General features: G+C 31.6%; 1 protein-coding gene across 4 annotated transcripts; it reads left to right on the forward strand.

Annotated features, from left to right (window-relative positions):
• Positions 1 to 8662: 8662 nt before the first annotated feature.
• Positions 8663 to 12742, forward strand: LOC107910164 (protein FAR1-RELATED SEQUENCE 12). 4 transcript variants are annotated; one of them, XM_016837940.2, is made up of 3 exons: positions 8663 to 8790; positions 9872 to 10416; positions 12070 to 12742. In XM_016837940.2, coding segments are annotated over exons 1-3 (741 nt in total). In that variant the 5' UTR covers positions 8663 to 8789; the 3' UTR covers positions 12265 to 12742. The 4 variants fall into 4 exon arrangements, with proteins under 4 accessions (XP_016693429.1, XP_016693430.1, XP_040945273.1 ...); XM_016837941.2 differs by having other exon boundaries at positions 8698 to 8790; positions 9858 to 10416; XM_041089339.1 differs by lacking the exon at positions 8663 to 8790 and adding an exon at positions 9503 to 9540.
• The last annotated feature ends 682 nt before the right edge of the window (positions 12743 to 13424 follow it).

Raw genomic sequence — 13424 nt, forward strand, 5'->3', positions numbered from 1 at the left:
TCTTACCACCCTTTCATGAACATAAGCATATTTCCATTTGGACACTTACCATTTCAATGCATAACTTTTAAAATTAAACATAATACAATCCAACCAATAGCTTGGCACAAGCCTAAGCATCATCAACAACACATATTCAAACATAATCCACATGAATTTAACATAGATAAGTTATTTCACATGAATATAATTCATTTGAACTCTTCATTTTCCTTAACATATCATACTTTCAATGAATCTTACCATTTCAACCTTTTCATAGATACATGACATAGTTTCTTTTGAACAATTATTAGTTCCTTTCCCTTTTTATACCCGTTGAACCATTTAGAATACCATCGGATATGCAGGATAGCTCACACGAAGTGTGCTAAACATATAATCATAACGTTTCCTTTCCTTTACATCATTACTCACACGAGCTGTGAAATGGGCCTGCTCACCGAGCTGTAGGTCAGAATGTAAGCTACACGATGCTGCTAACACGAGCTGTGGGGTATCCACAACAACTGCAGGACCTTAGCCATCTGTAGGACATTCAAGACCAGCACCCGAAACATGAAAACCCTAATGATATGTCAATTGTAACCTATGAATTTCTAAGGTTTAAACGAGGCTCGGTAATCGTCATGACATTTTTGGATTTACATCGTTTCATGATATGATAAATTACATATGTAACAGCCCGATTCTGGGCCTATTGGAACAATGGTTTCGAGACCACAAATTCGACGAGGGAAAATATAATTATTATATTTTTATGGTCTACAATTTCACGAAACAATTTCATGAAAATTTCGTTCGAAATTTTCGACGTTTGGGCACTCAATTTAGTCAAAAGGACTAAATTGTAAAAAGTGCAAAAGTTGGGTTCTATATGTTAGAGGTGTCCAATTCCTATGAAACTTTAAATTGGAGGTCCTTATGTGGCAATTAGACCATTAGTTAATTGATGGACAAAAATGGGCATAGAATTAGTGAAATAGATTTTTTTTAAGTAAGGGCATTTTAGTCATTTGGTAATAAAAAGAAATAAAATGGGAAAAAGATGGAAAAATGGTGTCATCTTCTCCATAGTTGCTACCAAAATTTAAGGGACAACATAGCTAGGGTTTATTTTCTTTTTCAAGCTCATAGTAAGTGCATCCTAGCCCCGTTTTTAATGTTCTTCGCATTTTTGAGATCTTCGTAGCTCGGTTTAGCTATTTCTACCATTAATTCATGTTAGGGTTCATATTTGGAAAAATAACCATAGGTGAAATGTGTTTATTTTGCTGTTTTATGGTAGAATATGAAGCTAGGAATTATGTTAAACAACTTTTGCTAAGCGATTTTAAGTGAAAACGGGTAAATCGACATAATCGGTAAAAATATTTAATGTTCATAAGTACATGTTAGAATGAGAATTTGATATTTCCATAGAAGGAAAAAGTTGTCAGCATGTTTTAAAACATAAGAATAAGGAGTGAAATTTAATTTTCGAGCTTGGGGACAAAAATGTAATTATGCAAAAGTTTAGGGACAAAATCGTAATTTTGACAAAAGTTGAGTCGAAGCTTGTTTTAATAAATGTGAATGTTAAACAAGCTCAATTTGTTGTTATAGATCAAGAAAGACAAGAAGTCAACCTTAATCGGGGAAAAGAGAAGATTGGGGATTAAATTCCAAAATCTTTACATTTTGTATCGAGGTAAGTTGTATGTAATTAATACATTGTTATAATTATTTTTGTTATATTTCGTGACAATATATGCGAAAGGGTTGGATATGAAATAGTTATATTAAAATTGGAAATTTGAAATTGATAGTTGATTTGTTTAAAATCGGCTTGGTTTATGGATACACCAACTGCAAGTAATGGTTGAAGTGATTTAAATCGAATTATTAAATTGGTTATGGATTTGAGTGGAAAGATTGATATTATAATGTGCTATGGAGAAATTGTAAATTATTAGAAAGTAAAAATCTTTGTGGAACTGTCAGAATGGTAAAGATTTGAATAAGGTATCGATGAACACGTGTGTAGTACTATGTGAAGGCTACTACGTGAATTGATAAATGATGGTCACATGTGTAGTACTAAGTGAAGGCTACAATGTGTACCGAGAAGCTTTGGTCACGTCTGTAGTACTGTGTGAAGGCTACTACGTGAATCGATAAATGATGGTCACATGTGTAGTACTAAGTGAAGGCTACTATGTGTACCGAAAAACTTTGGTCACGTGTGTAGTACTATGTGAAAGCTACTACGTGAACCGTAAAACTTGATCACGTGTGTAGTACTATGTGAAGGCCATTACGTGTATCGAATGATAAAAGTAACATAGGTAGTACTGTGTGAAAAACCCCAAATATTTGTTGTTATACTGACATGTTCAATGAGATATGAGCATGTGATTGGAACGTGATAAGTTGCGAAAGAGTGACTAAAGTGATGAAGTCTTGTATTGTGTTATAAAATAAATGGTTATAGTGCTATGTGAATGAGGGATGTTGGAATAGAATAGATTTGGACAGTGACAGTGATGTTAGTTTGAAAAATCACCAAAAATTATATAAATTGACTTAGTGGTTGAATAAGACATGAAATTAAAGTTTAATGAGTCTACTTTCACATAAAATATAAATAATGGTAAAAGAAGTTATATATTTTGAGATATTGGAATTTTAGTGAGACAAGGTCTGAATGATTTCGAAATCCTCTATTTTGACTTTGGAAAATCACTAAAAATTGTACAAAAATAATTATGTTCTGAAATTTACATTCTTAAATTTCTTATTGAATCTATTTTCAAAATAAATAATTTGGAACATCATTTGAACTCTATACTAAGAGACAACTAACTTTTATTGAAGAGAGGTCAGAAGTGTCAAGCAGTGAAACAAGGGAATCTTTAGAGAATAAACTGTACTAATTGGCTTAACCAAAAATTCTGAAAATTTTATGGTAAGAAGATATATGAGTCTAGTTTTAGGAAAAATTTACAGATCTTAATTTTGAGTTCCTTAACTCTAGATAAAAATAATTTAGTGACTGTGATGCAGAGATACAGTTTTGCTGGAAATTGAATAGACAAAGATTTATGTGTGATAAAAATTATATTATATATGGTATCATGCTAGAAATTTATTTATCAATTACATACATACTTATAAGCTTACTCTTCTTTATTTTTCCCTTGTTTTATAGTGATATTAATCAGCTCGGGAATTGGACGGGGTCAGAACATCATCCACACTATCATCATCATCTTTTGGGTATTTTGCAACCAATACTTTGAAATGTTGTATATTAATTGTTTAATGTAATGTGGTATAAATTTATATATATATGTATAAAATATTGTTTGGTTTAAAATGTTGGTGTATATTAATTGATAAATTGTTTCCTTAAACTATTAACAAAGTAATTAGAATGTTGTGGATGGATAAATTGTGTCTGAACATATAATTGTATTCGGTTGAAATATTGAAGTTGTTTGAAATTGTGTTTCGAGAATTTGCAGGAGAAATTGAATGTTTATGAAAAGAAATTATGTCAAAATTTTGGTAAAAAAAAATTAGATCGTTTGATAACACTTCTTACTTTGTTTCAATGATGAATACGGGTAAGAGGTGTTACAACATAATAATACATAACATATATAAATTGATTCATTGACATTAGAACAACACATTAAGCATTCAATTTAATCAACATTTAAATGATTGTAGTTCATACGAACTTACCTGGCTAAATTGCAAAAATGTCAAAGTACAAGGGCTATTTGGTAATTTTCCCTTCTCCTCGATTTTCCACTCGTTCTTGATCTAAATTAATAATTTCATTAAATTCATTATTTTAGACAGAAAAATCACTCCATCTTATGCAATTTAGTCATTTTGAAATTTTTACAAAATTGCCCTCAACTTTTCATTTTTATTCAATTTAATCCTTGGGCCTAAAACATGCAAATTAACCATTTTCATTGAAAATTCATACCAGTCGTATGTTACTAGCCTCCAATACAACCCACATTTGTAACAATTTCACATCTAGTCCTTGTATTTTTTACTATTTCAATAATTTAATCCCTGATAGTTAAATTCATCAAAATCACTTAACAAAATATTATAAATAACAACTAATACCTCAAATTCATCATTTAACATCTAAAATCACAAAGTTTCATCAATGGAAACATTCAAAATCTTTAACAGTTTCAAAATCAAAGGTACGGGCTAGCTGAACCTAGTTGTAACGATCTCAAAAACATAAAAATTAAAAGAAACGGGTGAAAAACGAACTGACATGCATCCATTGAAGCTTGGCCGAAGCTTATTCTTCTTGTCATGGTGTTTCGGTGATGAGAAAAGAAATTGAATTAGAAAACATTATGTTTTCTTATTTTTATTAACCTTATTACTTTCTTTTAATAATAAAATAAATAATATATAAACATATAAAATTAAAAGAAATTAAAGTATCAAACTGTCCCACTATTTTAAGGATGGTTTATTTATCCAATAAGGCCATCCAATTATAATTCTATAGTCATTTAACCATTTTAATTATTAGAATTCAACTTTTACACTTTTTATGATTTAGTCCTTTTTGCTTAATTAACTATCGAAGCATTAAAATTGCTTAATGAAACTTTAATAAAACCTTAATAAAAATTCGTAAATATTTATAAAAAATATTTATGGATAGTTTATAAAAACGAGGTCCCGATACTTCATTTTTTAAAACCACTTGACTTTAGGGTCTTACCACTTGAACTTGATTAATCGTTTATATAACATAAATTATCATATCAAAAACCTGTAAAAAAACATATTTGACTCATAAATATTAAACAATAATATTTACAAACTTACTTGTTCGATTTGTGGCTCCGAAACTATTATTTTCGACACCACAAAAAAATGGGCTGTTACAACTTTCCCCCCTTACGAAAATTTCATCCTCAAAATTTCTCACTTGATAATAGCCATCAAGTTGAGTCTTTCTTTCGCCCTTTTTAATGGTAGTCCATAAATAAATCAATCATAACTCGTTTTGATTCGTAACTCATATTACAATTTGATACTATAATGATGTTCTCCTGTCATAACTTTATCATTAGCAGCACAACTACCGAGAAATTGTCAACAATCATCTGTTGAAACATAAATGAAAGGCAACCCAAATTATCAGATTCCAGGCACATTAGACAATTCATAGCATTTAGCTAAAATTTATATTTTTCACAACAGATTCTAACCAATGTTTCTGACACATTTGCATCTATAACCTTTAACTAATAAACATTTCATTTCATGAAAAGCTTCAAACTGTATCATCTGAATACAAGTGTGATAACTATTACTATCAAGACGATTTTACTGACCTGGTTGATTTATCTCTGTATTAACTCTTCTAAGATATGAATTTCCCATTCTGATTGTCCATTTGTTTACCCATAAATGCGCAAAATTTATTCCTGAACCTGGGATAAACTCAAATGCATACAGCTCAATTAACTTTTCAAATGAATAATCCATTTTGATTAAAACAAATGAGTCGATCTTATCAATCAAATAATAACATTCCAGAATAATTATTTCTTCTTGTTTCAAGACAACCCAAGCATACAATCCATCGTACTTTCCTTAGAATACCACAAACTGTATTAACTCACTCAAAATATGACATCCCGTTTTGACTCGTTGACATAATTTGAGATTACCTGAGTAATGAGAGCCAATATGCAAGGTTAAGCTAGATCTTACACCGTCTATACTTTTGTCGTTACTTCTCCATTTCATAAAAGCAAGAAATGGGATATATAATGAAACTATTTCAATTTTTAAGATCGGAGCTTTGAACCATACTGAATCCATAACCATCAGATAAATTAAAAGCATAGTACTATAATAAAACCGGCGCTACAACCGTATAGATAGAACAATACCTCAACCATTAATAGTACACTCCGCATTCATCTGTGAAGATGAACAGTTGCATATGTCTGTGAGGATAAAAAGAACATATAGAATATCTAAAGGAGATCGCTGTAAGATACTCGACTATAACAGCTGCATTCAGATATATTTGCAGTTCAAACACTATCCCACTGACTGCTAAAGTCATCGATAACTCCACATTATCCAGTTCCACTAAAGAAACCAATTCAGAAGAAAGCCCGATTAACCCATTCATTAGATACCATCCCTGATACAGTCAATTACCGGTGAATAACTTCTTCTTTACTTGCTAACCAACTCTCGATTTTGACCATATTATTTCTCAATTAAACACTGAGCTCTTTGTTTTCTGTTTTTGCTAACTTAAACAACATAAATCTTGTAAACCCGTTGTATAAGACTTTTTTGGTGAGGGGGTGAAGGTCATAAAACCACTAAATTAACTCTCAAGAATACACAAAACATAACATTTATTATCAACATAACATTATGAACTTCTACTCTTACCTTTATGAGTTTCTACTCATCCTTAACAACTTTTTAATCATACACTTGGGTATCGCTTTCAATATTATCGGGACTAGCTCGGTTAGAAAACATCCCTATCTATAAATGAAGCAAACCCCATCAGAGTCAAGAGACATCACACTATCACAGGTTATACAATAACATGTATTTCTAGACTTTATACATCCTACGTTCAGCCCGAGAACCAACTAAATCGTAGCTCCACTAATTGTAACACCCCTAACCCGTATCCGTCGCTAGAGCAAGGTTACAGAGCATTACCATAAAAAAGTAACTTAAAATATTCATCTCCAAACATTTCATTAACCATAGTATAATTCATTCATACACATGCATATCGTCTCTTATTCGAGGCTTCAAGGCCTAAGAAACACTTTAGAAACGATTCGGGACCAAATCGAAAACATTTGAAATATTGAGGAAAAATTTATAAAAATTCACACTGCATGGGTCACACGAGCATGTGGCTAGGCCGTGTGACTCACACGGCTAAGACACGCGCCTGTGTCTTAGGCCGTGTAACAATCGAAATAAGGACACACGACTGTGTCTCAACCTGTGTCCGTGCCTGTGTAACCCTCTGACTTGGGTCACACGGCCAAGCCATACGCCTGTATGCCTGTTTTTGTGTTCGTGTAACTCTCTGACTTGGGTCACACGGCCAAGCCACACTGTAGATTTAGGCTAATAAATTGTTATCCTCTGTTTTCTATAATTGAATGTTATATTACTGCTTAAGTACCTATCTGTTTTTGTGTTAAGACCACATTGAGCTTCATAGCTCATTCTTTAGTTTTCCATCATTTCAAATAACTCGTGAGGTTAGCGCTCAGACTTGGCATTCAGAGGACCGGCGTTGAATTTTACCAAAAATAACACAAAACATATTATTTTTATTTCCAACTTATTTCACATTATTTGTATGGTCTTGTTTTGGTGTAAACGGGCTGTGCCATGAACTTGATTATTTTATTAGTTTAGACTTTCTTATTTCATTATATCATTTAAACCGAGTAATGATAGATAATGTGTTTAATCATGATTAAGTAGTGTTTTAAATTTTAAAATAATGAATAAAACTTTGGAATTAAGTTATCAACCATATTATATATATTATAGAATAAAATGCTAATTTTTATCCGAAGATAATTCGGTTTTCAAACGACTTCAAACCTAGCAATTTGATTTCTAAATCAATTCCGAACTTAAAAGCAAACTATGATTTTTTGATCGACAGACAAGTTGGTTAAACAAAAATAATTTTTGATGAATACTGAAATTAAACGTTTTACTGGGTCATTTTGGTGGCTAATGTAATCTTTCATGATGTGGCTAATGTAATCTTTCATGATTTGGCCATAACGTCTTGGTCGGGTTGGGGAGGCTACAACTAAATCGATATATCATGTAAAAGTTGAGAGCTAAATTTGTTATTATACTGATTTTTTTAACTACCACGTCAACTTATTGTTTGTGATTTTAACGGGAGTGATCAAAATGACCAAACTATGTAATGTGTGTGCTTAAATTGTAAAATTTTTATTTTGAGTGCCTAAAATGAAAATTTTTTACAATTGGATGACCGTTTGTGTAGTTTGCGCTTTAAAAAAAATATAAAATGTTTAAAACACCTACATAATTATATAACTTTGCAAATAAATTTTTTTTGATATTTTCCTAATTGAATTGGGATCCGATGGGCGACACCAAATTAATAAAAGGGCTTTATAAATAGTAAATATAAATACAATTGATCGAGATAATAAAATATGTATAATATTAAAATATAAATATAATAATAGAATAAAATTTTAGTTTAGTAGTAAAATTTAATGTTTTATTAACCTAAATAGTATTGATTCAAATTCAACCTCAGAATTTTTAATTACAGAATAATTTTTCATAATTATTTTAATGGAGTTGGTATTGATGGAATCGTGATATCAACTCAAACATATTTAAATAATAAAATAAATATTTAAAAAATTATTTATAATAATTTATTTAACTTAAAATATTCATAAACTTTTTATCAAACTTTCTGTAAACCGCGAAAAAAGAAAACGGAATGGACTTTGGAGGTATAGGCCTGAGGCATAGTCTACTTACAGACACGTGCCAACATTCAACTGGAGTATAAAAATATTTGACTTTGTATTTACTGAAACCAATCTACGCTTGCCACGTCACATTCTTTTGAGTCCCTATAATTCTCGACCCTGATCTCGCACCCCAAAAGTCTCGCCCTTCTTTTCCTTTACCTAAATCCTAATCGATTATCACAATTTCATCTCATTAAGGCTGAAATTTCTAGTAAGTTTTTTTTTGTTTAGTTTTAATTCTTAGTCAATTTAAGTTATATATTTCAGTAATTTGATTAGGTTTTTATTAATGTTTGATTCGGAGTCCCAATTGTTGAACATGCCCTTTTTTTTCGTTTGAATTATTAATTTACTCTGTTTGGATGCCGGGAAAATGCAAGTGGAAGCGAGAAACTTTAGAGTTTCAATTTTTATTAGGTTTTATTTTGTTTTGTTCGTTCTGGTAATTTTTATTTTTTAAAAAATTTCCCCCTTTTAAGAATGCAATATTTGCAAGTATAGCATTAGGGCCTCAGGTTGTAGAATTAATTGATGTTATCAAGCAAATTTGTGATCAAAATCTGTTTGGGGGTAGGAAAATAAAGGAAATTTTTTTTATATTAAAGAGGAAAAAAGAGCTGACTTATTCAAGAGTTAACTCCAATCAGGACTCGAGAAATAAACGTTGTATTTTCTTTTTGTTCCTTTTTCTTTTTATTATTTCATTCTTAAGAAGTTTGTAATTTACACTTAAGTTTTAGAAACAAGAAATATGCTTCCTTTATGCCTTATCTATTTTGGCCTATATTACTTGGTAGCCCCCCCCCCCCACCCACAACCACCACCAAAAATAATAATAATAATAATAATAATTTCATATATTTGTAGGGTCTTTGTCAACGTCTGTATATACATCGGACACGGTTACTTCCAAGAAAAATTAAGAGTTGTAGCAACTTAGTTCTTGGTTGTAAGACTCATTGTAGGTTCTATTCTGGAGCATTGTGTAAAGTAAATTTTGTTTGTGTTTTCTTTTCCTTTATTTTCATCGTGGATCCAATCTATGTTCTTGATGATTGGTTGGAATCTGGAAGCAAGAGAAGAAAAAAGTTTGAAACAACCACTAGTTATAATGTTATATTGCATTGTAATATAAAGTTTGATCGGTAACTAGATGGTCTATTGGTAACTGTTAATTTCAATGTGCCAAGAACTTTTGGACCTCAATAGGAAATATAAAGTTTAACTTTGTATATTTGCATGCTTATCTTTTCATCTGCTAGCAATAATTAGAAAAAGGCTTGTTCTTGCAGTGGAGTTTGGGGTTCATGGTGATGTTAATGGTGGCATGGTACTGAATTCGGTCCAAGCAGAGGCTAGTAGCATGGAAAATGAAAATGAAACAGGAGAAAATCCTGTTGAAGAAACGTTTCAAAAGGAATTGAATGAAAAAGTGGAGCAAATTTCTCCAGGAAGGGATGACATCCCAGAGGGTATTCCGGCTGATGAGCCTTACGTGGGTCAGGAATTTGAATCTGAGGCAGCTGCACATGCTTTTTATAATGCGTATGCCACAAGGGTGGGATTCATCATTCGGGTAAGCAAACTTTCCCGTTCAAGACGTGATGGATCTGCTATTGGTAGGGCACTTGTTTGCAACAAAGAGGGTTTTAGAATGCCTGACAAGCGAGAAAAAATTGTGAGGCAAAGGGCAGAGACGAGGGTTGGATGCAGGGCAATGATTTTGGTGAGGAAAGTAAGTTCCGGCAAATGGGTTGTCACGAAATTTGTTAAGGAGCACACTCACCCTCTGGCACCCGGAAAAGGTCGTAGGGATTGCATTTATGATCAATATCCGGTGAGTTTTTATCCTCCTGTTATACATTCATTTGGCTAGTATATTAAAATGTAACTACACTTTCTATTTAAGTTAATACACTATGCATGTTTGTGTGTTGTAAGTTATTCTCATAACCATTTGTACTTTTTTTTTTTGCATGGTTATCTTTCTTCGAAATTAGAAATTATAAAATATATATATATTCCCACTAAATAATGCTTTTGCCAAAGGTATATGTTAACCATGATGGAAGCATCTTAAATAGCTGGCTATCTTTTCTTCTTAGCGCAAGAGGATTAATGGTGCTCCTAATATGAATTATGGTCAGATGCTGAGTGGTATTGAGCAGCATTAAGTGTAAGAAAAGATGGATGCATTGATATATTATTCAAGAAACAAACATGGCAAATGAAAGTTGTTTCTAATTTGGCCTTTTAATAGTTAATAATATAAAGTTCAGAATGACTGTTAATTAATTTCTATTAAATGAGACCAATTTGCTTATAGGTGCCTAGATCTTTTACCATGCCTAGAATATATTGTTGTGATAATCAATGGATGATGATGTATGTGGCTTCATCCATGTGTTTTTAACTATTGAGGTAGAGTCCCAAATGCCACTACAAGAGCTTAATGAAATGAAACTCAAAGTTCTTTCTAGTTATTTATCTCCATTCTGCAACACATGGAGTCTTTTTGCTCAAGTTCTTAAAATGCACTAGTCCTGCCAGATAAGTCTGCATTTCCACCCGAGTTCAAAAAGGTCCCTTTGATGATAATTTTGTCCCTTTTCCATGGTAAGTGATAGTGTAGGTTTCTTTGATGGCGTAGGCTTTGATTCTTTTTGCTAGTTGACTTGTTTTGGGGCATCTTAAAATGGTAAGGGGATGGGTATTATGTTATGAAGGGAGTACAAGGCATTCAAAATACTAGCATGTTATATAAGAATTAAAATTATAAATTTCTGAATCATTTAGTAATTTATTAACGTATATGCCTGCCTGCCTTGTCCTTTTGCCTTTAAAAAAACAACAGATGTTTCATTCTTGTGTGCTGTAGTACTTACTGGAGCTGTAGTAACAATTGTTTTTGAAGTAGAGCGTTTTGGAAAATGCTGTTCTATGGACACTATTTGACATAACCAAAAATGTTGTTTCTTTTGTCATGTCGTTGATCTTGTCAAGAAACTTACTACGCTCTTATAACTTCAGTATTTTAGCCTCTAAAAACTCATTTTCATCTTTTGTACAAAATTAATAAATGTCTTTTGTTATTGCTTCTAATGTTTACTTGACCATTTTAATAGTTATGAACTAATGTCTTTGAGCCCTTAATGATGGAGATCTGAATTTCTTTAAATCTATGGTTGAGGCCTCATTTTGGTGTGTCAATTAGAGCCTTTATCCTCAAGTTTTTGCTATTGCTTTGGTGGACACAAATGCTTTGTTTCATGTTTTAACCGGTCAAATGGCCAGGTTCACATCCAACCTGTGTTAAATACTGAAAATTTCATTTTAGCCTCTGCAATTTTGTCTAGTACCACTCATGTATGTCTGCCGCTGTTTGTACTAGACAAGTTAATATTAAATGCTCTTAAGTTGAAGTCATGTGTTTCAATAATGTCATTCATTACCTGTACTGAAACTAGTATCTATCTTGTTTTTGTTGCAGAATGAACATAATAAAATCCGAGAATTAACGCAGCAGCTGGCCATTGAGAAAAAGAGAGCTGCAACTTATAAAAGACATCTAGAATTGATTTTTGAGCAAATTGAGGAGCACAATGAGAGTCTATCAAAGAAGATCCAGCACATAGTCGACCGTGTGCGTGAAATTGAGAGCAAAGAGCAACAGAACCGTGTATAGTTCCTGGTTAGCTTTTCATACATCGTTGAAATATATATAAATATATAGAGTGAAACCTGGTTATTGAGTAGTTGGGTAAAAATAGATGTCTTTTACGTTTTTGATAGAATTTAGTGAGGTTTGTTGGCTGTAAAATCTAGGGTTTATACCAATTCATTAGAATTTGCCTTGTATAATTATGCTTCCAAATTTGAACCACATCAGAATTAGGGTTTATACCAAATTAAATTAGGTCAGTCAATGTACAGTTTTTTGGGGCCAAGCCTTGCTGCAACTTGTGTGAAGGGTGCCAATATCTTTGGCATTGGGGGTTTTAATTTGGTTGATTAGATTATTTAATTCTGGAGTTTTCTTTTTCTTTTTTTATTTTTGTACTCTTTGTTTTTTCTTTAAACAATCGGATTAAAATTTGGTCACTCTTTAGGTAGCATTAAAATGACTTTTCTGTTCAGTTAAATTATATATTGATATTTTTTAATTGCTGTTTTTATTTTAACTTCTTGTTTTTACCATGATTTTTGGTCTTGCAAACCATGTAAATAATATAAGATCTTTTACTTTAACTAATTAAGATTGAACTAAATTGGATTAATTTCGTTTTAAACTAACTGAACCTGAATGTTATTTTTAATTTTTTAATAAACATAATTAAAAAAAAATTTAACTCAAAAAAGTTAAATCTATCCGTTTTTGTCAAGGATGTTGAGAACATTCATTTCTTTAGACATCAATCATCATATATCTGTTTTTCACTATTTGACATCGCTTTTCATTTTTTAGACTATGATAATTTGATATAGTAAAATGTATTTATAGGAAAATATTTTACCCTTTTTCCATCTCTAAAACATTGGTAAATAGAGTAAAGGTCTATTTAGGCCATGTTATTACCGCATTCTAGAATGCATTTATGCACAATAGACAAAAATGAGGACATGATTGTAGGAGTGAAGACTCCATATGATTCTTAAGAGGGAAAAAAAAAGGCAAAAGGAATTCCGAATGCCTTATAAAAAAGAATAAATGGATTAATTTTGTGATGGCTTGTATTAGCACAGTTAGCTATCAGATCCTTGCTAATGGGACTAGACAAAGTTTAGTACATCAAAGAGATTGTTAAGACAAGGCGGTCCCTTATTTCGATTTCTGTTAATATGAAT

Source organism: Gossypium hirsutum, chromosome D02 (assembly GCF_007990345.1).
Source record: "Gossypium hirsutum isolate 1008001.06 chromosome D02, Gossypium_hirsutum_v2.1, whole genome shotgun sequence".
In the NCBI taxonomy this organism is placed as follows: domain Eukaryota; kingdom Viridiplantae; phylum Streptophyta; class Magnoliopsida; order Malvales; family Malvaceae; genus Gossypium; species Gossypium hirsutum.